Source organism: Nothoprocta perdicaria, unplaced genomic scaffold (assembly GCF_003342845.1).
Source record: "Nothoprocta perdicaria isolate Ctin4 unplaced genomic scaffold, notPer1 scaffold_107, whole genome shotgun sequence".
Lineage (NCBI taxonomy): Eukaryota > Metazoa > Chordata > Aves > Tinamiformes > Tinamidae > Nothoprocta > Nothoprocta perdicaria.
This window is the reverse complement of record NW_020454172.1, coordinates 2,565,493-2,592,754: the sequence shown is the minus strand read 5'-3', so window position 1 is coordinate 2,592,754 and position 27,262 is coordinate 2,565,493. Positions and strand designations below refer to the sequence as shown.

Sequence of the window (27,262 nt, the reverse complement as noted above, 5' to 3'; positions counted from 1 at the left end):
TATACATTCAATAAAGACTTTCTCTCCTATATTTTATCACTCATATGGAAAGAGAGATTTCCATTGGAAACAGAAAGAATTTCTGCTTCAGTACAAGCAATTGCATGTACAATACTAATGACATATGGATACACTGTTTAGTAACAAAAAAGAACAAACTACTGTATGTGTGTGTGTGCGCGCGTGCGTGTGTGTGTGTATTTTTTATATATATATATATATATATATATAAAAGCCAAATCAAATAGGCTCTCAAAGGATTTATGTGTAATTTAGGACAAGCATTTTTGACAAAATAAATGTTTCTCATATGGCTTGTAAAGCTACCAGTAAAAGCAAAAATAATTTGTTTTCCCTGAATAGCTAAGCAATTCATAAAAATCTGCCATCAAGACAATGGAAACAAGCAAAAATGCAGTCCCAATCTTCAAAGTTGCAAATTACTGAAGGGATATCTTTTAGAACAGAAAGAGTATCACCAGAAATATGTCTTATCTGTAGAAGTACTTACTTCTACAGATGCTACCATCAGCAGCAAAACACCAGGATATTGCAGAGTTCMCCCCAGTTCAGAAATATGACAATGAAAGGCACAGGCAAACAAGAACGCCTGCACCAAAAGCCAGGAGTGGTCTTCAGCTGGGAAGGAGGAGATAAGTTTGCTTTGGTCACTAGTTTCAGTAAATTAAGACCATGGAGTATTTGTTCAGCCAGCCATGTTTATAACGGTGGTCCCCCATTATGTATCTCAACAGCAGGAACTTTACTCATCTCATAAATCCCCAGTGAACCTGCTGGTACGTGGGCAGGGCTACGTGCGTGCAGTCTCAGTTCCAGAAAATATACCCTACTTCGTGGCTCTGCATCAAGTGTTGCACGTTGCTCATATCTCAGGACACGGATAAATACGGTATATGGACAGAAAGAAAAAGAAATGTCCAAGGGCAGAAGTAGGATGAAGCAAGAGAGCTGATTAATCTCAAAACCGTGCCCCACTTTTTTTTTTCACCCTCCTCTCCCTATAAAAGGAATTCCAAGATTARTGAAATTCATACTTCAACTGTTCTTTTTTTTTTTTTTTTTTTTTCACTTTCTATGCTCTCCTAAAGTTAAGAGACAAGGACTTCTTGAAATTTTCCAGGTATGTCTGAAGGCTGTATTAATGCTATTCTTTCCCCAGTATCAGGATAATGAGATAATTTGTGGTAATAACCATCAGGACAATACAGAGTTCAAACACTCCCTTCCTGCATTCCCTCTGCCCATTTTTCCTTCTCTCACTGATGTTTTTACAGGTGCTCTTATTAAAGTAAACAACAGAACTTGAAATAAAATCCAAGCCGCTTCAAGGAGCAASTCAAAAACCTTATGAATACCCCACTTTCCTTCTCAAGTTAACTCTTACAAATACCTGTATCTGCTTCATCACATGTGTGTATACTAGAACTTTTTCTTCGTAACTCAGCTTTCAATTCCCTCACGTGACCTTCTGGAAAAATAAAATAAAACAAAAATCAAACTCTTATCTTCCAGTACCAGGAACTGGAATCTGCAACATTCCTCCAAGAAACCAGTCCTTCTTATGTTCAAAAGTACTCAGCACACATCACTTCAGTCCCCTTGTGAAAGGGACTTAGTATGACAGGTATTTGTCATTCTAAAGGAGAGTGAATTATCTTGAGCACTTCTTAACAACATGCAGCTGCAGAAGGAAACCCAGAGCAAGACATGACATTCTGGGAAGCCACCCACCCCTGTGGAACTCCAGTGTCTAATATCTTTTCCAGTTTTTGTACAAAGGATGTCTCTAACCCTAGTCAGTTCTTCCAACAAAGATTCTCCTCAACAACGGTTATACAGAGGGAATCCCAAAGCAACAGACTATGTACAGACATACTGGCATCCGCTCCAGCAGAAAGATGAAAAGGAGAAAATTCCAGAGGATATGCATCCTCTAATTCATATTCTAAATTTCAGCCTCCCCCTTGCCTTGGAAAGAGCTCTACAAAGCAGTAGCTGTTATGTACATGAATCTCAGCTCCCTTCCTTTGAAGCTTCCCCTCGAAGGTGACAGGCAAATCCTGGGACAGAGACAGATGCTGGGGATGCGGAGGTCTCCTTAGGATGACTCAACAGAAGCAACAGAGACTGTAGCTTTCTTCTTAGGGCGAGCTTTCACACTTCTTACTGGAAGCTGAGGAGAAAGAGACATCTTATGTCAGTTTACTTTAACATCTTAATTTTTAAACAGAAGAAAAGGTGCAGACGTATGTCACATATGTTAGAGTGCCTAATTACGTATAATTGGTTTTGTAYACTGTAAACTCAAGGTCAAAAGTACAACCTAACATATGCTTTGCTAATTATTATCTCGATTACTCAATTATTACACTTAGCCTGAAAAGCTCTACAATGTGATCTAGTCATATATCACTCTTCATGATAAAAATAAATAAAAGAAGTAACAGGAGCCTGAGTTAAGCCAAGCAAACAATACAAGGTATCTCCAACTTTAGGAGGAGATGTACTGTATCATGTACAAATCAAACCGAAAAAAAACCTGGGAAGCATCATTCTGAAGGGCATACTCCACAAATCATGTTAGCTTCTGAATGGAAAGATCACTGAACTACTACAAAACGCAACTGCGTTCATTTTTATATTTGGTGTGTTTCAGTGATATGAATACAGGCAGCTCATGCCCATTCGATATGGCTGTAAACACCTGGGAGCATCACATGGCTCAACAATGACTAGTTACTTTGACAGGACAAAACCTAAATGAGCTCCAAATTATAGTTTTGCCAAATCAAGAATGCAGAAGTTCAGGAAGGTTTAAGAGGGTACAGAACATCTGTATTTTAGATGGTGACCCAGGAATAAAGGTCACAGCAGTACTATGTATTCAGAGGGTCTGTAACACACAGGAGAGAAAGCCAATAAAATGTGCCAACAACAAAAATCTAATGTCCTGACCTTAAACACAACATATGAATGAAAGAAAAATTCAGGTCCTGTGTTATGTCAGAGATTTCTAGGCATCATAGGACTAGAGAAGCTGGACACCTGCATAGTAGTTGCACTTTAAGACAGTGAGTGCTCTCATGTARGACCCTTCTAGCAAAGCTTACTCCAGCAAAATTGACATATAAACAACTTTTAAACTCTGTGAGACTGTGAGGCAAACGCCTCCCAACAAAGTTCACAAATCAGTGCCTGTACTGGAAGTAACTTGCACAGTAGCTCACCTCACTTTTTGACATCTTCTTTGATGCTTTGAGGCTCTGGGTACGTTTAGGCAGTTTGTCTCCTGCATCTTCATCTGATGGATCTGTTCTAGTCTCAGACGGGTTTCCAGTAGATCTCTGTGTCACACTGCTCTCCTCTCCTGAGGAGTAACAGGAAGCTAAGGAAAAACAAGAAAAACTTTTATTGATGACTTTTGGAAAAATAAGAAGTATATGAAATCTCAGGTGGAAGTCATTAAGGACCATATGGAGGAGAGATGTCAACAATCCTTATGAAAAATAACCCACACAGCAAAGAGATGTGTTAGAAGATGGGAAAGGACTATGGAGGATAACACAGCTTCCTCTGGTAATCTGCAGTCCTTTAGTTCTTGTGGGACTCAGCATGAAGCACAGGGATCTTGTCCCAGCTTACCATACGAGACCTCACAGAGTGGAATAGCAGTTGTGTTCTGTACCTGAATCCTCAATGGTTTCAAGGAGGCTCCCAGCAGAGGGGCGCAACTGTGGCTCATGGCTTCGCAAATGGACAGTATCCTCATCCCGAATCAGAGTGAGATCCTGCATGCTGAAACTTCGCAGCTTCTCAGACAAAACTCCCTGACCCTAAAAGAACATGAAAATTGTGTCAAGGACACTTTGTCTTCACCAAGATCATCTCAGAAGTAGGAAGGTGCCTCATTCCACACTAGAGTATTCCAAAAAGAACAGAGAAAGGGAAAAAAAAAGAGAGGTACACCTCCATGACCAAAAAGAAAAAGCAAACTACAGGAAAACTCCATCCTCCCCTATCTCCCCTTCCTGCAAGTCAGGACAGGATTAACTGCAAGAAAAACTGGAAGAAAGGAAAAGTTGACTCGTCTGAAAAACTAACAGCATCAACAAAAGACCCACAGCACTAACTGAGGGCACAAAGCTAAACTGCTGGCAGATTCATGCATGTCACAGAAGCTTACATTTTGTTTGCAGTACACAGACATGGCATTACCTTTGCAGCTGCAGTAACTGCTGCATTGGCAGCAAGGTTTAACCCTCTCTTGCCAACTCGCATCATGGTTTCATAGCTCTTGTCACGAGCCTGAGTGATATATTCATCAATTTCCTAGGAAAGCAATGGGAAACAAAGCATTTTGGTCCTGGTTACAAATATGAGCAAAGTCTCTCCCAATATCACCTTTAAAAACACAGAGTTCATCAGAATCCTTTTACCAAGGCTACCAGCATCAGCTGCCATTGATCAAGTATCTATCTTGCCATTTACAGAACGCTTGCAGCAATACTGATTTACAGAAAGCTATTTCAATTTACACCAACTGAAACAATGTGCTCACTTACACTGAGAACATGAAAGAACAGTCTGGATACAGAATATAGTGCTTCTGTCACGATTCAGTGAGATTAACTGATGGTGACTAGATGGTTCATGTCACTGGATTAATTAAACATGCTTTCTAAGCATTAGAGGAACAACTGGCTAGACTGTCATCTTCAGTTAGCTGTAGTATGACATCTTTATGTCAGAGACAAAATCATTCTACATCCACTAATGTTAGCACAATTGTGACTGAGACATTTCAATTTTTGTTGTGGCACAACTGAATGAGAAGTCAGTCAACTTCCAGACAGGTCAATATCTTCTGACAAGAAGCAAATACCTTCTCCTTATTGGAGAGCGTTGGGTGCACAAACTTCCTGTAGAGGACACTGGAGCCCTTGGTGTAAGGGGACAGCAGCCAAATCACAAATGCGATTTTCAACTCGAAATAAAAGGGAAACCTGAGAGAAAGAAAGAGAAGAAAAAACAAGAAAGAGAAAGATGGAGAACTGGAATCAAGATCAGTACAGAGACAGAGGGAGACAACTGGTAGAGAGTAGCAAAAGCAGAAAAAACAAAGTAAAGAGTAAAGACTCAAGAAAAAAAACAAAAAAGCATCAGTATGTTATGTCAGAAGAGCAAACCCCTCTTTGAAACCTTAGGACATACCTTCTTCAAGTGTCATTTAGTCTTTCATCCATAGCCATGAATACTTCATAAATAGGGCATCCCTCAGCCCTGCAAACACACCAAGTTACAATCTGATAGCCATTCTCACCATTATGAAGTTTGCTTAGAGACCATTCATTGGAAGTTAATGTTATAGTAGTTTCCCTCTTATTTTCCAAGACTTACAACTAGGTTTTCAAGAACCTTAAAGTACTTGCTAAGGCTGATGGCTCAGTTTCTAMAAGTTCCAGCAGATGAGACAAAAACTTCTCAGATGAGACAAAAAATGAGGATCAGTGTAAATGAAAAATAGCTGACAATGTAAGTCTTTGACCTTTAGCCTTCATTCAGTAAAGTCTCTGGGAAAGACTGCAGAGTTCCAAGGACTTGAATGCAAACTTTCTACTGCATATATTGGTATAAGAGACTTCTGTATTTTGTGGGCCATTTTTAGTAAATAAACAAATCAAARTTCTTGTACGTTTTAGATCTTCATTTACTTTTCAAAGTTCAGGCAGGAAGAGGCAAAACTGCTGAGTACTTCTGCAAGACAGTCGTAGCCAAATCATGCTTCTTTAAAAGACGCAATTCAGACTAGGGTGGATTGTTTCAGAGATATGTGCAAAGCAAAAATACTAAAGCAATGAAGAAATAGAAGACTTCCTGTTCCAAAGATCAGTCCAGTAGAAGATGTGAAACAATTATTTGCCAGTTTTGGAGGTCTCCATACAGATACTGTCAAGCACAGTAAGTAGCACTGAAAAGCTTAAGAACTTGCTCTTTCTCCCCCACCTCTGACAGTAGAAGAAACTCTTAAAGTATAAAACACCACTCAGACACCACTCTGACATGCATCTGATATGCTTCTCCAAACAACAGCCTTGCAATAGAAAACAGATTTCCCACTCTTTTTTTTTTTTTTTTAAATGTGTCTTCTAGATCATCATTTCCTGAATTCTACTAGTCCATCTAAGAGCTTCTCAAAAGCATTTTGTGCAACAAATGGACGAAAACTACCTTTCAGACCCATCTTAGCCGTTTGCAGCTACAGGAGACAGAACAGCTGAAAGAACAGCTGCTACCCACAGTGCCTAGAAACCTTCAAACTCTTCATGGGGGTTGAAAAGGCCCAGAGGAGAGATGGGGTTTACTCTTAGTATCCCATCACTACTTCTCTCCCCTGCATAAAAAATGAGCCACCAAGATACTCACCAAGAAAGAACAATGTCTGTTAGTGTTTCTGCTGTGGTGAAAAAGGCAAACACAATCCAGTACATCATCCACTTCACCTACAAAAGAGCAGTCACTCACTAGACATCCATCAGAACCCAGAAAGAAAGCAACACATCTTATCTGTAAAAAATGACTTATCACTTCTATAAATTAATAAAAATTAAAGAGCAAGAAGGCATACATTATTGTTGACGGAGGGTCACGTACCAGATGTTACACTACAATCTGGGAAAACATGGACGGTTAATGTTCTGTAAGCAGATAAATGAGTACTGATATATTGGAAAATGTCTGTCCTGTAGCAGTATCATGACAAAAATAGTGGTGTGATCCCAAATAGGAGATTTTAAAATATTCAGCAGTTCTCATTAAAAAGTTATATTTTTTCAATACAYAGGGACTATACTAATAATATTACATAAGGGACCTTTTTCTTTTTTTTTAAAATAACGTCTCAGTAAAATGGGTAGGAAAAGAAAGACATRTCACTATCTTCTTGTTTAAGCTCCAGTCTAGTGTACCAAGTGTATTTAGTGCTCTTAAGGGACACTTGCAGCATAATGTCCACCTTCCTACTTCCTCATATTCTTCCCTCAAGTAGGAAATATTTCTTCCAAAGTAAGTACAAAATAACCTCTCCCCCCTCCTCAATCCTTCATCTACTGTTTTTGTAACAAATTTCTCAGTTACAGGCGAAATGACAATAGTCCCTAAGAAAGACAAGTCAAATTATAAAACTTGCTACCCCAAAATTTCCAGCAACWAAGTCGGGATCTTTGGGATGGGGATGCAGACAGTCTTCTGTCTTCCTAGAAACGTGCAGCAGAGAACGGAGGTCACCTTTACTTAAAGCAAATGTGACTCTCAATGTCAAGAATAGGAGACATGATTAGAATTATGGAAATTCTGTACTGAATTTTCTATAAATTAAAAAAAAAAGTATCATATTTGGTTTAGTTTTCTTCTCCTATCAAATGATTTTAAAACATTTTGCATCTTGTACAGTTACACTTGTTAGCGTGTAGAGTTACGAAATTCTAGCATTGATTTTTTTTGGTAATAGTGATCTTAACATTGCTGGAGTAGATTTTTAGCAGTAATTCACATACTGAAATGACATTAAAAGTTTAGCAACATTCTCAATTACAGCAAGTAAAGTTATAAAGGCTGATATTTCCCCAAATCTACATGAGATGGTAAATTTGGTGATCTGTAATAGAAAGAAGCTCAGAAAAATTTATAGATATATATAGATAGATACATATAGATAATTGCCTCCAACCTTCCAAAACAGTTGACTGTTTTTAGATATTCATTAGTAACCTAGTTGATTTCCACTTCCTGCACAACTTTTCAAAACACAATGTAGTAAAACTGGTATTCTCCGTCTCTCTCCCTGCTTTTTTTGCCTGATGTCACCACTTTGGACAGAACGAAGAATTATGCCCTTGACTTATAAAGCAACCCTAGGGAATAAATCATTAATGTCTGGATTCGGCAACTTAAATCAGCCCCTGGGAGAAAAGAGTGCAAATAACGGTGAATGAAAGGCAAGCAGGACCTCAACACGGGCAAGAGATTTCTGAGGAACTACATACCAGTAAATCTACCTTTAGTCTTAGGGAAAGGAAATTGTAATAGGAAATCATAACAAAAGCAATTAGTAGATAAATAGATAAGGAATGACGAATAATGAAGAATATGGGTGTTTGGGCTTAAATAAAGAAAAAATAAAAAGTAACCTCACAAACCTGGTTTACAACATTCCCACGGTTTCCAGCAGGATAAGACTATCAGAGAATTAAACTGTCAAGGTTAAAAAGTGAAGGGGCGCCTAAGGATTAGTGACTATTTAAAAGATAGGCAACGAGGAATAAAAAAAGACGGTCGCTCTTCACAATGCTCAAAGTAGCTACTGGAATCCCAAAGGAATCAGTGTTGAGATTGGCACTGCACATCTTCCTGAAAGATGTGGCAGAAGGTGTGATGATGATACGACAATAGGGTAACACATCCTTTTTGCTGATGATACTGGGCTGGGTGGGGTGGCCAACATCCCAGAGGGCTGTTCTGCCATTCAGAGGGAYCTGGACAGGCTGGAGAGGTGGGCAGAGAGGAACCTCATGAGGTTCAACAAGGACAACTGCATGGTCCTGCACCTGGGCAGGAATAACCCCAGGCACCGGTACAGATTAGGGGTTGACCTGCTGGAGAGCAGCTCTGCAGAAAGGGACCTAGGAGTCCTGGTTGACAAGAAGTTAACCATGAGGCAGCAGTGTCCTCATGGCCAAGGAGGTCAACAGGATCCTGGCCTGCATCAGGAGGATATTGCAAGCAGGGAGAGGGAGGTAATCCTGCCCCTCTACTCAGCTCTGGTGAGGCCGCACCTGGAGCACTGTGTGCAGTTCTGGGCTCCCCAGTACAACAGGGATTTGGAGCTTATAGAGAGGGTCCAGCGGAGAGCAACAGAGATGATTAAGGGACTGGAGCATCTGTCGTACGAGGAAAGACTGAGTTGAGCCTGTTTTCCCTGAAGAAGGTTGAAAGGGGATCTGATTAATATGTATAAATACCTGAAGGTTGAATGTTGGGAGGAAGGGGCCAAGCTCTTCCCGGTGGTGGCCAGTGATAGGACAAGGGACAATGGCTGCAAGTTGAAACACAGGCAGTTCCATCTCCATGTGAGGAAGAACGTCTTCACTGTGAGGGTGCCAGAGCCTTGGAACAGGCTGCCCAGGGAGACTGTGGAGTCTCCTTCTCTGGAGGTCTTCAAAGCCCGCCTGGATGCCACCCTGTGCCTCGTGCTCTGGCTGTCCCTGCTGGAGCAGGGGGGTTGGATTGGATGATCTCTTTAGGTTGCTTCCAACCTTAATGATTCTGTGACAATAGCATTTGCAAAACATACTTTTCCACCCAGAGAATTAGTTGAACACTGGTTCAGAAAGTTAAAAGAGTTCAGAAGTGGACATCTGAATTGACTGCTCTTCAGCTGACCGCTTAATCACTCAGTGTCATTAAATACGAAGTAATGACCAAGCAGTTTCTGTTTTTCCCCAGTGACAGCTATTGGGGGTATACAAATGAGTTCCTAACCTCATCATAGCTAGTCTCGGGAAACAACAAGCCAAATGCTCATTAGATGTGTTAAATGCTAGCAGAACGTCCACGAAACAAGTACAATCGAAAACATCATTATGTTACTGTTTAAACACACAATATATTCACAGTTTCAATGCTGGACACAGGCCTGGTTCCCGCCTGCTGCTGCCTACTGCTACCTCTATTATCTACCACCATGTACTATCCTCTATGGATAAAGAAAAGAGAAATATAGCTGCACACACAAGTGGTATGTAACTACTCTATAGAGAGGCATTAAATAGACTCTTCAGCCTGCAAAAGAGAAAACGAAGAAAGAATAGGACACAAATGGAGTCTCTGAAAGCCAAAGTTTCCTACAATAGTTCTGGAGGTGCTAAATATTCATTACTTTTCACAGTAAGAATCCAGAGGAGCCAAATGAAAAGTGTGAACATTTAAAAACATCTCCTGTTACCCCCGCTTGATTAAAACAAGATAGCAGATGTAATGAGTAAAGAAGGTTTGGGATGTGGTCCTGGAAGATTAGTACATGGAAGAAAACTACTGAATAAACAAGAGGAATCCAGCTAGCTCTGGGAGTCCCTGAACCGTCCCCTACTTACAGGAAGTAGGGGAAGAATCAACATTTTCTTTCTTACAAAGTTTGTTTTTGACAAACTGTTGATTACAAAGTCAAACAAAGTCGTAATTTTTGCAAGCCATTAAAAAGGCATGAGGCCTTTGCCACTCAAATGATAATTATCAACATCAGCTCACACAGAGCATATCAAATCTTCCCAGTTTGCATTAAGAACCTACATAATTTAGTGAATACAAATGCAGTTGTACTGAACAAAATTGTGGATCACAAGCACAGAGAAACTAGTTGCTTTTTTTTTAAGAGTCTGAAATACAAGTACTAGTTTGTCACAACCGCCCAAGAAGCTACCATAAACAGATTTATATCATTAGCAGAGGAGAGAAAAAAGTGGGTTTTTTAAAAACAAAGTTTTTCACTGTGTTGTGTGATGCTATAGCTGAACTGCTTTTGATACCTTCACCTTCATCAATGCAGTCCTCAGCACRCTTTCTAGCACAGATGTTACCCTGTGAGTCCTTCCTCTCTTGGCCCCCGCATTGGCTCTTCAGTATCATGAGGAAACAGTGAGGTTCGGATCGTTGGCGGTGCACAGAATCACAGAATCATTAAAGGTAGAAAGGACCTTAAGAGATCATCTAGTCCAACCCCCTGCACACACAGGGTCACCTAGAACATGTGGAACAGATTGCATCTAAGTGGGTTTTGAAGATCTCCAGAGAAGGAGATTCCACAATCTCTCTTGCTAACCTGTTCCACGGCTCTGTCACCGTTCCTGAAGCTTCTGTGGAACTTCTGGTGCTTCATTTTGTAGCCATTTCCTCTAGTTCCATCAGTGGCTACCAGTGACAAYAGACTGGCCCCATCCTCCTTCCTCCCTCCGTTAAGGTATTTGTATACATTGATCACATTCCCCCTCAGCCTTCTTCTCTTCAGGCTGAACAGGTCCAGCTCTCAGCCCTTCCTCATAGGGTAGATGTTCCCGGCCCAAACATGCAGCACAGCATTCCAATTTTCCACTACCTTTTCATGTGAAGAATGGTGTAAACAGATACTACCGCTTTGCTTTTATTTAATCATACTTCTTTTCTCTGTCTTCTCATTTTGTTGAGAAATAGAAATTCCTCCAATAATTAACAAATTGAGCAGATGTACTCCAATATCAAAATGCTTATATTTAATACAGCCCTGTAAAGCAAAAAGAATTTCAATATAAGATTTATTTCAGCAGTTCAAATACAGTATCTTGAACCAACTTCAGTATTTTCACTTAAACCAAGAATAAGAACAAGTTCTTTGCTTCAGCAATCCAGAACTATCCATTTCAAGAAAACTCATCAATAAAGCATGAATCCCAGATTTTTCAGGGCACTAGTGGGACTTACAGTTAGATGATTAGTTGACAGTCTTAGACATTACTGTTAGGATGACTTTATGATGCCCAGTATTCTATCTCATTTCCTTTTTGAAGTCAAATTAGTGACTATTTTGGGTAATTTAGATATCACCAACCCCCAAAAAAAACAAAAAACAAAATCATGTCACTACAACACCTGCATTCTGCAAAACGGACAGTACTATATGCCTCAAATACTCTGCTGCTCACAGATAATAAGCAAGTTTCCTGTAAAGAATGCCTACAAACTGGAGAGTCCCATATTTGCTAGATTTCTGAACTTTAGAACAAGCATGCCAGAAGACACTAAAAAAAAGATCATTTTTTCAAATTTCTCAACAGTGCAATTTCAAACTACGAAATTTGAGTCTGCCATAAAGTTAACACAGACCCTGTGGCTAGAACACAATCCTTCCATGACAGACACTCTGGAGCAAGACTGAAATTCTGARTAAAATCTGCATTTGCTTAAATGAACAAGGGTGATAAACAACTGCAAGGAAAGAGAAGGGGAACACCAAGGAAGGCAGCAATCAGATTGCACAGATAATTATGAAATCATAGGATCATATGATAGTTCTGATAATTTCTCCCACCCAGTAACCATGAAGAAACTTAGCAGTTTAGAAAGGAATACAGTGTTCCTGACCGAACACTGGGCACGCCAGGGACACGCCAGGGACAGTCCTTGCAAACTAGCTGGCTAAATTTTAAGCCAGTGCACAGAATGTGCAATTCCTGCAGATGGAAACATGAGACACAGTAAGCCTAGATCCCGCAGTGCATATCGTTAACACGTCACTCTGTAAGAGGTGAACAGAGTAGGGAAATGGAGAGTCATCAGCTGCACCAACAAGCCATGACTGAGCCGTAGTGACACGGTGAATGTCCTATTGCCTGTGTTTCCTCTGATCTCCATCCAGCTGCTGCTTTCCCTGCGTAGAAACCCATCCCACCCCAAGCCAAACAGCCCATGGCCCCAGTGGCCACCTCGGAGTAGGTCTCTACAGGCGCAAGTTGTGCCGGCGTCAGTGAAAAACGCCTGCTGCTTCAGGCACTGCGATGGTGGAAATGGTACTGGCAGAGGGGAGCTCACAGGGGGCAGTGCTGGCCACCAGGAAGCACTGAGGAGGCGTGCAGGGAGATGAAATCCAAGAATTACTTGGCTTTTTTAAGTAAAAGAGGAGAAAAGGGGCTGTCAGGCAAGTGCTGAGGTGGAGAACAGAATTTGCGGCCAGGTTCCGAAGCGTCTCCCGGGGTACCCTTCCTCCTGACTCTTCTCCCTCGCCCAACACTCTGCTTCTGGTAGTGCCCACTCCCTGCGGCGGGGAGGAGGCCTCCCTACTCACATATTCCTTCACGTTCTTGGTCTTCACGGCCTTGTAAGAAGAGTACGCGGGGTAGAGTGTGCCGAAGATCAGCCTRCGGCAAGAACAGACCCTCAGGGCCGCCGCCCCGCTGGGACCCGCCGCCTCAGAGGCCACACGGCGGCCGCCGCCCCGGCCGCGCCCCGCCACAACCGCAGCCCCCACCGCCCCACACCGCCAGCTTCGCCGCATCGCTTCCGCGCCCCCAGCCTGGCCCAGCGCACTCACACCACGAGGCGGGAGATGATCCAGGAGACCATGGCGGCGGCAGGGCCAGCACGCAGCGCGGCGGCGGCGCGAGGCGGCGCGCGACTGGCAGGTTCCTGCAGCGGCGCAGCCCCGCCCGGCTCCCGTGGGGGAGGAGCCGCTGCGTCTGGGCCGGAGAGCCGCGCAGAGCGCCCCCAGCATCCCCGGCCCGCCCCGAGGCGGGCGAGGGTGACGCTGAGGCGCGGCGGTGGGCGGGCGTCTTCCGCGCCGCGGTCCTCTGAGGCGGCTCTCGGCCTCCCGGCAGCGCCGAGGCTGCGGCGGGAGGCGGCGTTGCGCAGCCGGTTGTTCCCAGCAAGCGCCAGGCCTCCCGGGAAGGAGGGTCAACACCTCCCATCCCACGCCGGGGCCTGCCGAGCAGCTCACCCGCGAGCACCAGGGGCCTCGAGCTGCACAACACACCTCCTCTGGTGCCCCGGGGCACCACTGCCCCCAGCTCTGAGGAGAGGTGGGTTTGTGCATGCAGCACTGAACTCCAACGTTGCATAAAATCACTGTTATTGTGCAAGAGAACTTAATGGGATTTTTCATAGAGGCGGACAAGGAAACTGCAGCAGCACCGTGGCAAAACCTTGCTGTTTGCCAAATGCCCATGCCCCTCTGCGCAGCCAAGGGTCAGGTGAGGCAGAGCGGAACAAAGGGGAAGGAATGTTCTCAGGGCTGCAGGAGCTCTAGCCTAACAAGCTGGAACAATGAGAAACAATGCCAGCAGCTCCCCCTTCCAAAACGGTCCTTACACAGAGCAACTGACTGGATAAATGACCTACCACCAGGAAGGCATCTGCCCAACGCATTCAGACTGTACAAACATGCACAACCCTTCCCTCTGCTTACAAACCACTAACTTCATCCAGCCACCAGAGCGACTGTGGCTTTGGTACCCGAATGATGCCTTATGTGTCACGTTCGTATGTCATGGCTGGAACATGTGGTGACCTGGACATTCGGTTTGTGAAGAGGCCATGAGTGCTGAACAGCACAGGTAAGTGGCTGTGCTGTCTTGAACAGTACAACAAGCTGCCTACGGAGCCATATATGATCATGTATGGTACATTACCATTACATGGTGGTAAGAMCAATAGAATATGAACATGAGCAAAGCTGGCAGGCCTTGCAGATGTCACAAGCAGGAGCTCATTGCCAAGTGGCAATGCTGAACTTTAGAACAGGTATTTTAACCTAGCAAGTTACAGGTAATGATGAGCTCACGTTCTATCATAAAGATGACTGAGAAATTAATTCATTAACCTATGGTCTCTCAAGGAGAAGTTCCATATACTTGAAGGGCTGGTAAAAGACATAACGAGACCCAGCTGCTGGTCAGAGTAAACTAGAATAAATCATTCTTTGTAGTATTTTTATTGTCATCAAGTTATTTGTAATATTGCAAAATGTTGTGAAATAAAATATTAATAGCAATTAATTTGCAATTAATTTGTTAATTGTTTTCAAATCAAGACAATTTCTTTTTCTAGCAGGTATACTGCTGCTGGAATAGCTCAGACATAGTTATTTGTGTTCTACAGCTGTTTAAACCTGGTGACTAATGATCCATTACGGCTCAAAAGAATAAGAYGTTAACTTGCTCCTTAAGAGCCACTTGAGCAAAGCCACACTTGGAATATGCCTGGTTGGAGCTAGAGAGCCCGCCACAGGAGGTTAAGCTGCTACAATAAGGAAAAACATGAGGTCAGTTGGAACTGGGAACACTAAAATGACTGGAAAAGTTTAGAAGGGTAACTAAGTGTCCTCAGAAGAAAGGTGAAGTAGAACACAGCAAGAACCCTCTCTCTGAAGCTTGAAGGTGCAGATTGCAACAAAGAACCAAACTCTCAAAGAGGCGAGGGAAAACACAGAAAAAGTGTAAACTTACAGGCTCACAAGCAAGTGTAAACTTAGAAACTCACATAACGCTCTCATGGATATTCTGAAATTCCAGATTGCTGCATATTTCTTAGTTTTAACACACAATTTGTGTGCTAATAATTCCTTTGCTTTTGGCTGAATATTGTTTTATGTTGATTGCACTGCATGATCACTGACAGAGAAAATATAGTGTTTGGTGGACCCAATCTATGCAGAAAGTTTCAGTGCAAGATACAGAACTCTACTGCAAATCACTACACTTGGAGTGACCCAAGTTATTGCATTACATGTAGCCAAATCTTTGACCCCCTGGCCAATTATAACAACTGATGGCATACAACAAAAGCAAGAAAACACCTCAGCTATAATTAACTACTCAGAATGGTTTTTATGCATAGAGCCCAGCAGGAATGCAGAGATGCTTCACAAATGAAATATGCTGAAGTTGAATGGTTCATGGGCTAGGATGATTATTTTGAAAGACTAGCTGAGGTTGAAAGATATCTCTAGAGAGCACTTAGACCAACTCCCTGCTCAAGCAGATGCGTGGACATGATGCCCAGGCATGTGTCCAGTTCATTTCTGAATATCTATTCAAGGATGGAGATTCTGCAACCTCCTCTGGACAATTTGTTCCTCATAGTAAAGAGGTTTTTCTTATGTTCAGAGAGAATTTCCTTTTTAACTGCAGTGGATGAGATGCTATTCGCAGTGCAGTTGTAAAAGCTAAAGAATTATCTACTTGCACTCGGAAATCTACCTCAGAGACTGCCAGCCAACAGGTCAGAAATAGGAATTGTTGTCTCCAAGGGATCCAACCTGGGATCTCTGCCCCCTCACCACAGCTCCTCGGGCGAGGGCAACACTGACACTCAGCCTGTTTGGATGACAATGAGAAAAGCGGAGCACATCATGGGAGATGTGCTTCATGACAGGATAGATTCTCTACTCAAAGGATCTCTGAGAATCATGAATGTATCACTTGAGACTCCAGCCTTATAAAAAGTAAAAACACAACAAGCCCTCCGATTGGCACAGGGCAACTTGTTATCAAGTTGCCTATACTACACCCAGGGGCAGAAGCCAAGACAGCCTAGAGGCAAGGAGGTCAGAGCCCTGAACTGGAGAGAGAAAAACAAACAAACAAACAAACAACAACAAAAGAAAAACACCTGCACAGGCTGTTACAGTAAATGACTTTTATTTAAAAAAAAATGAAATAACCGTGAACATATTAACAGGCCTGCAGGTGGCACTACAGTACAGCTGGATATAAGGTAGATATATTTCCCCAATGAAATCCATTGCATCGATGCTGACATTAGTAAATTCTGAATACGGTTCTATCAAGCAGGAACATTTTACTTAAAATAGCTCTGGACAAAGTTGATACTGAAAATTAAATTTTCCTTCGCTTTTGGAAAGGATACAGATCTTGAACTAGCACTGGCATTAGGTAAACTATTGCCTGTGGTTACCAGTGCAGGGAGAGATGCACAACATCTCCACATGAGAACAGAGTTCATATTCCTACTTCCTTCTCATTTTCAGGAAGCAGGGGGATAGAGGGACGGGGTAGAAAAGAGGGACAAGGAATATGGGCAAGGGAGGTGGGGTGTCAATTTCTATTCACTCCCCTTTGGCTGCTTTTGTGCTATTTTGGCCTGCTTTCTAAAAATCACTTCTTGATTTTATTGAAAGGAAGACTAAATGTAATGCGCCTTTCCTTGGAAATCCAGGAACAGTTGTGGTATTTCAAAAATACTAAAAATATCTACTTTCATGAAATATTAACTGTATCACTACAAACCTAGTTTTTCACTAAATACACAATTCTCCTATTTTAGGAGTCTCCTGGAGGAAAAAAGAAAGTGGGTTCTCCCTTTATTTCTGCAACTCTACAGTGTATAGAGAAATGGCTACAAGAAGGGGAGTGTAGAGAACAGATCTGTCATTTTCCTTGGCCTGTATTTCATATGGGAAGATTGCTTAAATTTCTGCAATTTGGCTACTGCTGGTCACACTCCTTCAGCAGCTATCAACTAAGGCTGCAGTAGGACAACCCACCTCCAGCACATTCCTTCTAACTCTGTGCAGACTAACTAGGCATGAGGAAAAAAAACATCCACACTCTTTATACCATTTCTAATCAAATTATGCAGGAACACCTTGCAGTTTCCTCATTATTTCAATTTGCAAAAGGCCACAGGAAAGGGACATGGCACCTTTCATTAGAATCTGGAATTCTGCATGTAACAGTGCGACCTTCCTTTAGGCCTTCAGCGTTGAGGCAGCGCAGAAAACAGTGGCTGAAGAGTGTGTGTAATACTGACCACACCAGCTCTTAGTGAGAAGCCTCTACTCCTGCAGAGGCAGTCGTGCAGTCCCTGTATATACTGTGAGCAAAAGGCTTACTTCACAGGGGATTTGGAATTAGCAACTCCTACGACCTAGCTAGTTTGGATTCATGAGCTTTCAGTGTGCCAACAGCATCTTTCACTGCATGGTAGATAATATTCTTCACCTGTAATGAAAAAAAAAATCAGCACCTCCAGACTAACATGAAAAGTCTTGCATAACTATGCAGTCAATGTTGGTATTGATTCATAATAATAATTCAGTTAAATTCATAAGAGTGTATATATATATATTCATAAGTATATATGACGTACAACACTGAGTTGCACTAAAAATTCAGTGGAAGTTAGCAGTATTACTGCTTCAGGATATGAACAGCACAAATTTTAACTGTCAAGTCTACATCAATATTTTAGAAAACTGCACTGCCTTATTAAATCATCTTCTGGTCAGTCAGCAGCTCATTTACTCATAATTTTAGAGTAAAGTCACTTTTCTGTGAGCACCTAGGAAAAAGTATGCAATTAAGTCACTGACATAAATTTACTTTGAAAGAATGTGTGATGAATCACTTGCTCAGATTAATATCAATCCGGCACCCAAGAGAAGAAAGAAAATAATAGAGTTTAATCCTAAAGTGAAAGAATGCAGCAAATTATCATGTTGTCTTCCTGCACAGTCTGAAGACTCTACTTCATGCAAATTTTATTTATAGTAATTTTTTGCTGACTTCTCTGAAAGAATTAATATGGCAAATTCTTGGGTGATATGCTGAAAGATGGTTATATATGGAATACAAACTTTTGCAAGAAAAGCCATCCTTGCAGATGTCCATCCCTCCATTTTATGTGCATATAGTTACTAATACACAAAAAGAATGCTAGCAGGAAAGTTAACAAATTATTTAAGTTTTCGTTATGTGGGATTAATTAAAATTTAAATAAACCAGCCTTGATCTCCAGAGGAATTCTCCTTCAGACAACTAATGAAGAAACAAATATAAATGACCTCAGTGAAATACAAGCTTCTCTTCAAAATAAAGTTTTTTAAGAACTATTTTAATATAGATCTTTTTCGCAGAATCAGAGAATCACAGACGGTTGAGGGTGGAAGGGACCTCTAGAGATCATCTAGTCCAACTCTTCTGCTCCAGCAGGGACACCCRGARCATGGGGCACAGGGTCGCATCCAGGCAGGCTTTGAAGACCTCCAGAGAAGGAGACTCCACAGCCTCCCTGGGCAGCCTGTTCCAAGGCTCTGGCACCCTCACAGTGAAGACGTTCTTCCTCACATGGAGATGGAAATTCCTGTGTTTCAACTTGCAGCCATTGTCCCTTGTCCTGTCACTGGCCACCACTTTTTATCTGCTTTGCTTTACTCTCATTTAGGATTTGGCCATTCATACTGATACTTAATACTGATACATATCCTAGTTCAGAGAAAGACTTCTCTGGAAAGCCAGAAATTAATACTAATTTTTGTTTGCATAATATTGTAGATGTAAATGTATTACTTTTAAAAGTATTTATCAAATGAGATAAACCTTCAGTTTTTCTTGTAAATCATAAGCAATTTGTTTCTTACACAGAACCAACCTGGCAAAACACAAAATATATTTTAACGACTACCCTCCAAGTAGTTACCTGCAGTTTATCTTCATGATTTGTATGAGTATTAGACAAATGCCTGAACTCTTGGGTCAGACGGAAACAGTGCTTCACATGCTCTGGAGATACAAAATCTTCTGCCACTTTGATGCAGCTGTACAAATTATGGACCTAAAAACAAAAACAAACAAACAAACAAACAAAAACCCCAGCATACCAAATGGCAGATACATCAAAACTGAGTGAATCATACAGAGCGTGTGTGTGCGTAGAACGGAAGCCTATTTAATTTCACACACAATTGCATGCCATATCCGTTATCTGTAATTTTCTGTTACTCTATTCCCTAGGCTAAAGTTTCACTAGTAGGAATGTTTCCTCACTATTTACCCTAAATTTTCTTATTTCTATCAAATTACACATTATTCAGATTTTTATATAATTTTCACTAACATAAGGATTAACAGCCAAATCAAAATAGTTTCTATAAGAATTGCCCTCACAAAGAAAGGAACTAAGGTCAGCAATAAACTAATAGTTATTTGGGAGTCCCAGTTCTATTTTGCTCTAGCTTTAATTCTACTTGTCAAATATAGCATCTAAAGTAGCACACTTACCTGATGGGGAGCACCTGCAGGAATGAACACAGCATCTCCTAGGAACTGCACTATTGCCCAACCTTGAACACCATATTCATCATAGAGTCGCTTACGTAAGGTCTGGTCCAGGTACCAGCTTTGGTCATGAATAGGGTCATGATCCGGGGGATTTTCTTGGCCTTGTTCTTCTCCTACCTAGTGCCAGGATATGGAGAAAAAAAAACAAAAACAAAATATGACACCACAACTTTATACTGCCGGCCCACAAAACGGCAGCTGCCAAACACATAATAAGGTTAACTTTAAACTATTTCAAAGTGTAACACTACTTTCATTAAGATGATTCAGATCTTTATTAATAGTATTAGAAGAAAGCAGATGCAGTGCAAAAGTTCGGGGGGGGGGAGGGGGGGTTAATGTCCTCAAGGAGAGTATGGGAATGCCTATGCACTTGACGACAGCAATTTGTATCATTTAGCTATTACAAGTAAGCTCATCATGGAATGTGCTAAGTCCAATCTTCCTTCGTCACAAACATACTTTCCGGAGAAGTTCCCGTATCTTTTCAGCATCCTTGGCAGCATAGATGTGCCACAATGCTCCAGGTTTTTCTTTTCCTTCATGGATTCGCTGCTTTGTTACATCATCAGCATCTCCCTCATCAATTGTTTTCAGAACCTCTGAAAGAAGATCCGCATGGAAACAATATGACTACATAGCTTCTGATTTTTGATATACATAACAGAAATGACCCTTTTGATTCACTAAATCCAGTCATACATCTATTGCAACTGCTATCTTACAACACTCTTCCCAAGTATATCAAGCTTCATCTTAATAAAGTTCAGGAATTGTATCCATCAACAGCTAATCAACCCCCACTCCTCTGAACCAAACTAAATTAATGCAGTTATTCGAATATCATGAGATGGAAGAGTAACATYATGATTTTCTGTACTTTCTTGAGGATGTATCCAATTTACAGCAAAACACCACTGCTTTCACTACTGGGATTCAATGAAACACTGCCACAATTTAAATATGCACAGCAGACAGATCCTGAATATCAAAGACAGCTTGTTTTGTTTCATAGTTATGACACTTGACACATTGGATACATTCTTCTTCTTAACATATATTATCAATTTTCAAAGAAAAGAGCTTTCCTCAGACATTACCATCATCATGGGTTCCTTCTCCAATGGGAATGCCCACATACACCATGACATTAACAGCATCAGACACATCCAAGTGCAGGTTGGTTGTACCAACTCGTCTGTCTTCTGCAGTAATCAAACCTATTAAAAAGGGAAAAAATACATATTATAACAAAGCTCTCACAAAAATAACCTCTCTGAAATGTTTTTTTTTTCCCCCCTCTAGAATGCTACTTCTATTTAAAGATAAATGTAGAAATCAGTGTTAGAGTGTAGTTGCAGTAGCTCAAGTTGCACTATATGCGTTACATGCAAAAAAGTTTAGGTTAGTTACTGACTTAAGGTGAGAGCTCTTATAACTTCAGCTTAAAAACTGTGCTTTGCCAGATGCAGTAGGATATAATGAAAGATGAGTCACTATAAGCATTTGCCATAAAGTATGCTGGAATACATTATTCTATGACCAAAAGGTCATTATGGTAAATAACTTGATACTGCTGACTGTGTCCTAGGCAAGTAAGCAACATAGACTATCGATTAACACAACAGCACTGCATACACTTGCAATATAACATGAAGTCACAAAAAAAAAAAAATCAACATTTAGAACTACTAGTAAAACTATTTTCACRTACCATAGGCATTGTACATTTTAGGACCCAGGTCAGGACGGACAAAGTAGCTTGGCAGCCTAGAAGCCAAATTCAGTCTGCCATCCCTTTTGGTATACTCAGGAAGGGGAAGATTTTCCATCAAGTCCTCAAATCTAGAGAAGAACAAAATCGCATTTTCCTCTGCTCCATTTTCAGTACGCCTGTATCTCTAAGCTGATTACAGCCTATGCAGATACAGTGCTGTACGCACTGGTGCTAAGCCTTACTTACCTTGTGGGCATCATATCTCGAAAGTCCTCTCCTGGAGGCCAATCCTTTAGCTTTAGTACCATTGGTTGACCGTCATCTGACCTGAGCCGTTCTGAAAGAAACGAATTAAGATTATGTGTATCCCATTATTTATTACAACTCATTACCTTGTTTATGCTGTAAATTATTTGTAGCAATATCTCTTTTCCATAAGACAGCAAAACAGATAATGATTTTTTTCTTTGGGCTCCCAAACACTACAATACATGGCCAAATAAGACTGTAACATTAGATATAGAGTAGTATTACTGCCTATAGCAGAGGTTTAGAAGATCCTACATAGCCACCAAATCTTGGAGAGTTTTAATTCCAAAAACAAAAGTTTCTAAAACATTCTGCCTTACCTCTTTCAGTATAAAGGAATTTTGTGTTTCATTYCAAGAGGAGTGGTGCTTCTATAAAACAAATGCTATCAGCTCATATTTTGAGATCAACTTAAAATTAGTGTCTTATAAGACAAAAAATGACGGTAATACCACACTCAAAAAGCTAAAGGACAAGAGGGGGTTACCAAGGAGGGCTGCCAGCAGGCATCAAACAGACGACTTTCCTCCTAATTCACAGGGTAGGATATTTGAGAATTGCAGAAGATGACTGAATTGTAACATAGGCCATTTTGATTAAGAATGAATGCTGAGGGAAGACTGGAATCATTCAGACAGACCGACCACATATTAAGATAAACCACTTCCAGTAGTCTTCTCTAAAACACAAACTTCATCTAAGAATTCATTTTTGAAGAATGTGGGGGAAAGGCTTCTGGTTTTCAAAATTCCTCCTTGCAGGAGTCTAACTGGAAGGATGCCAAATTCAACCTTCTTCAAGGGTCTTACCCTGAGACCAGACTGTTAGCACAGAAAGAAGAGACTGCATACGTAATAGCAAAGTTTTTCTTAACTGGATGTACCATATGGCAGATTGACCATAATATAAACTGCTGTTTTGCCTCAAATGTTAGAGTGGCTAAGAAAATATCCAAAAGCGAGTAAATGTAGCACCTTGAGAAACTCACAGCATTTATAGGAAACAAAGTTCACAGCTCTACAAGATAYTTTGCAGCTCTACATGACACCATCATTTGGAAAACAAAAAGGACCACAGCCTGACACCTTCACATCTTCTCTCCAAAATGGAAAATCCTTCACCACATCAAAAATTGTCAGTTGAACAAGAAGCAACTAGTTGTATCTAAGAATGTGTAACATTCCTGCTGGCAGAACCTAATGAGAAAACATGTCTAAAACTTGGACTTTCGGACCTGTGAGTCATTCCTGTAGTACATATCAAGAAGATAATTTATAAAAAAATCCCTGGGTTACAGTATTAAAAATAATCTGATAGAAATTAAAAGGAAGAAAGAATTGCAGCTATGTAGGACAAAATGACTCATTTAAAGGATTTTTTTTTTTTTTTTTTTTAAATAAACTAAGGATTTTAGACTGGCAAGTGAGTTGGAATCAGGTCCTCAAGGACTTAAATCATGAATATGAGAAGTTCTGAAACCTCTTTGAATTCAAAATCATGCCCCTTTGATCCAAACAAGCAGAAGTATCTTTTAGGAAGGTATTCAGAAAGGATAGAATGAACAGCTACTTAAAGGAGAGAGTAATGTTCTCAAAATACATGAAAGAGGATGAAAAACAGAAAACCGATTAACAAAAGAAAACAGGTTTAAGAATCAAGATGAAGAACTGCAAGAAATCCAGATAAAACTCAAAGATATTAAAAGCAAACAGCACAAGATTAAAACCAACTAAAATTAACAAAGCATCAGATAGCATAACTAAGAGATCATCTCTATACCATCTCCAAAGTAAGCTGTTCTGCTTCTCTTCAATAACTGAATCTGAAAATAAAGGCAGCAACGCATTTGAGAAATCTAAAATAGACCTTATACAGAGAAGCTAGTCACTATATAATTTCCAATCTCTTTCCACATAAATTCACATGTGAGAACATTAGTATTGAATACTATTCTTCTAAACTGGGAATTGGCTGAAWATTAAAACATATTTAAAAGAAACTAGCAAATACAATCACGCTTTCCAGTGTAGATCACTAACATTTCTTATATAAAGTATGGTAAAGATACTATCTAGAAGGCAAGCAACATTGCAGCTTGCTAAAGGGAAGGATTTGGATGAAAAAAAAGCTACAAATAAATGTTTCTTGAAGATAACTGGATTCACATCATCTTACTATTTTCAGGAAATACGGTCAATACCATTATATCCTTCTAGGCCTTTTAATTCTCAGTAGTAACAGGAATAGAACAAAATTTAACAGTACAAAATATAAGATTTAAATTAAATTGCTCATTACACAAAGTTGGGAACTCTCTAATTTAAAAAATGACTAGGGGAACCCAAACATATCTTGATCTACAAATATATCACCCTATTTGCTGTTAAAAAAAAAACACACGTTCCATTAAATCGTCCATTTGTCAACTATTTGTGCTATGTACACATAGCAAAAAAAAAAAAATATATAGATATAGATATACTTTTAAAATCAGCATCATCACAATGAACCATTACAATTCTCTAACATTTATAAATCTTAGAAGACGTACTATAAAAATAATTTATAAAACTCAAGTTTATTTAGTTGGTATATTCCACTGAATCTTASTTTCCACCAACTTCAACCTGCTTTAGTTTTTTTTGAGTTCTCTTTAGTTTTAGAATAAAGGTTGATACTGAAAGGAGAGTAAGGGTAGTCAAATGCCATGCTGACTTAAGTAATGGTTACAGATCGTGATTATCATTTTTACTGAGAAAAAATTTAAGAAGTAGTTTTCCCATGATATGGACTATCTCCTGATACATGAAAATAACTCATGAAACGTGCTATAATACAGCCAAAATTTGTATTTGGAAATACTTTGGCAGCCCAGCCTTAGTTCTCACCAGTAAAATGTTTTATAGGGTGCCCTACACCTAAGGGGCAAGACTGACAGCTATCAAGAACTTTTTTTTTCCCCTCTGCCCTTTAAGAAAACAGAAGGAAAAGCAGGAGGTAGTCAAGGTAATAAGACATTGCTCAACCAAACTAATTAGCCATTAGGTATTACTTACTAGATATTATCTCAAAGCCATCCCAGAAGTCACGTACTTTCACATCTGAGATTATGGCACAGTTCCTGCAGTTCACCAAATCTACATCTTGATCTCCAAATTCCAAGCTGAAAGCTTCTGGTTTCCAGAGCTCTGGCTTCAGCTTCTTATGAACACCAGATACCAACACGGGCTGAGAATACAAAGAACAAGTGCTTACTCCATCACAATCCATTTTCTTACAGATGCAACCACAGCTTAAGAGCTGAACTTACTTGCTACCATCACACCAAAAATACTAGAAATTATTTTCACCCACATGTCCAGCTTTTGCATATCAAAAAAAAAAAAAAAAAGAGTCAAACCAACCTTCAGTTTCAGACTACGTGCAGCTACCTTAGTCTAATATATCAGTAGTTTGCTGATGCAGTGGTTGAAAAAACTACCAAGGGATACTTACCAGAAGCTTCCAAGTGTTCTTAGCCATGACAAGAAAAATACATCTGACTGACACCATGGGGGTGCAAAAGAATGATCAGAAATCCTTCATGAATAAGAGGAATGCAACAAGTTCAAAACAGGAGGGATCCCTGCACATGTCAAAAAAAAATTCAGGAGGACAAGAAGATAACTTTAATTAGGGGGAAAGCTAACATCAGCAGTAGCAAGCTAAGTTTCTAGTCAGACAAGTGAGAATGTGCTGCACAGTAATCTCTTCTATCTTCTAAGACTTGGCTAGAGGAGTACTGACTCCAACAGAAACAGGAACTAGAAGCTCTATGGACGGTGGTGCCACATGCCTCTATGCAGCTCTCACAGCCATGTGCTAATCATGCTTGTGAGCTTGCTGAGGCTACAGGCCTCAGAGAATGCAGTCCCACGTGACAGGTTAAAGCTGACTGAAAAATACTTTGGCTTCTGTAGACATAGATGCTGAGCTTCAGAAGAGAAATACGTGGTGTAATCTGTTCTTTCATCATAGCTGAGAAGCCCACATGTTGCAAGACAGCATTCCAAAAAAGGCAAGGAATGTACTTTCCAAGAGCATTAGCAAAATAATAGGAGAAAAAGAACAAGGACTTTTTCCAGAAAAGATGATGAGGGACAGAGCTGTCTAGCTCCAGTGGTCCTGGTTCTCAGTAGTCACTGTAGGTAGCAGCGTCAGAGGCAGCTGAAGAATCAAGTCCCAAGGACACAGCAAAAAGTGCTCACCAATTTCTTAAGCTTTAGCTTATCTAACCAGGCCAATTTTAATGGCTCTTTAAAGAAGACTAACAGCTACAGCACTATGGACTAAAATCTGGAAAGGAGATTATGCTGGCAACAGGCCTAAGGCCAAATCTTCAGGAGAATGGACTGGTGGATGATCCCATAGAAAATCCAGGAGAGTGCTCAACATATGTAACACAGAGACTGAAGCAATACTTGGGTTCATACAAGTCTGAGGATGAGACACTGCATAAAGAACACCCCAAAATTTCCCTACAAATTACTACATGCAGTACTTGTATTCTTGTATTTGTATTCTTGTACGTACTGCAACCAGAAGGAAGGGATCTTTCTCCATGACTGTAGAGTATTAAGTATGGAATCGATATTAGATTGCATGCATGAATCACAGTCAATGCACAAAAGGAACCTACTCCCTATAGCTGAGCAGGTTCAGCACAAATCACATGATATCTAAAAAGACTTGTCACAGTATATATCCTCATATTGATACTGGCTAAAGCTTAAATGGACATGGTACCAAAGCAGGATGGGTTACAATTTCAAAAATATTTACAGCAGTAAGACTTGACTATTTTTCATAACCCACCTGGCCTTGTTTCCAGCACTCCCTGAAGATTTTCCAGTTGTTTTTGTTGCTAGGGTCATGAAGACAAAGGAGTCTACCATCACATAGCCAAGAGTGGGAGGTGTGTGGATCCAACACATTTAATCCCATTACCATTTCCTTCACCTCTCTCTGTGTGTCAGCCAAATTACTAGTTCGTTTTGCAGGATCAGATGTTTTCTTATTTTCCACCACAGAAGCAATGATATGGTCTAAGAAATTAGGCAGGCTTGATTTGCCTTTGGCCCCCTGGGAGATGTAAATCAGTAAGTAAGTTTGGTCTTACAAGAATATACATATTGATGCACCTCATCCAATCCCATCCATCACCGCTCTCATCCATCTTTCAGTCAAGGACATTTTGCCATCAGAAAAAAACAGTACACAAATTAGTACAGCAAGGAGCGTGTATTCAACAAAAACAATCATGCTCCTTCTTTTTATAATGAGCAAATAAATAACCCGCTGCAGGTCACCTAGACAAAATACTGCAACTGTCAGAGTAGAATACGAACATAATCCAACCTCTACTATCTTAACGGGGCAAATGGTTTGCAATTTTCTGAATTTCATTAATATCTCTTCTCTACCTCACAACATTTACTGCAAAAACGAACTCAATTCCGGCACAGGTAAGCTGAGGAACACTTGTATGTTAAGAAAACTCGGAGGGGGAGAGAGAGAG

At 40.5% G+C, this 27,262-nt stretch overlaps 2 protein-coding genes across 3 annotated transcripts in view; both read right to left on the bottom strand.

The window, feature by feature from the left end:
- Positions 1-1,151: 1,151 nt before the first annotated feature.
- Positions 1,152-13,168, bottom strand: REEP2 (receptor accessory protein 2). Its single transcript, XM_026046060.1, has 8 exons — positions 13,136-13,168; positions 12,890-12,962; positions 6,445-6,521; positions 4,904-5,024; positions 4,237-4,350; positions 3,707-3,854; positions 3,249-3,406; positions 1,152-2,194 (listed from the first exon to the last, which is right to left on the bottom strand). Exons 1-8 carry the CDS (start codon positions 13,165-13,167, stop codon positions 2,120-2,122), a joined length of 798 nt encoding a protein of 265 aa, XP_025901845.1. The 5' UTR covers position 13,168; the 3' UTR covers positions 1,152-2,119.
- A 3,111-nt stretch (positions 13,169-16,279) lies between these two features.
- The window catches only part of KDM3B (lysine demethylase 3B), a 45,872-nt gene continuing 34,889 nt past the window's right edge, over positions 16,280-27,262 (bottom strand). For both annotated transcript variants that reach the window (XM_026045721.1, XM_026045732.1), the window contains 9 exons: positions 26,560-26,826; positions 24,762-24,933; positions 21,643-21,733; positions 21,394-21,524; positions 20,780-20,899; positions 20,142-20,281; positions 19,620-19,796; positions 19,039-19,173; positions 16,280-17,561 (listed from right to left, as the gene is read on the bottom strand). In XM_026045721.1, the coding sequence (XP_025901506.1) occupies positions 17,481-17,561; positions 19,039-19,173; positions 19,620-19,796; positions 20,142-20,281; positions 20,780-20,899; positions 21,394-21,524; positions 21,643-21,733; positions 24,762-24,933; positions 26,560-26,826 (1,314 nt within the window). In that variant the 3' untranslated portion in view covers positions 16,280-17,480. The remainder of the gene's footprint in view (positions 17,562-19,038; positions 19,174-19,619; positions 19,797-20,141; positions 20,282-20,779; positions 20,900-21,393; positions 21,525-21,642; positions 21,734-24,761; positions 24,934-26,559; positions 26,827-27,262) is intronic.

Excerpts from the sequence above, each read along its gene's own strand:
- REEP2 (XM_026046060.1), bottom strand. The coding sequence starts at position 13,167 with ATGGTCTCCTGGATCATCTCCCGCCTCGTGGT. Across the intron at positions 6,522-12,889 it reads CCAAGAACGTGAAGGAATAT|GTGAAGTGGATGATGTACTG; the intron begins GTGAGTAGGGAG and ends GCTCTTTTGTAG. Across the intron at positions 4,351-4,903 it reads CGCTCTCCAATAAGGAGAAG|GAAATTGATGAATATATCAC; the intron begins GTATTTGCTTCT and ends TTGCTTTCCTAG.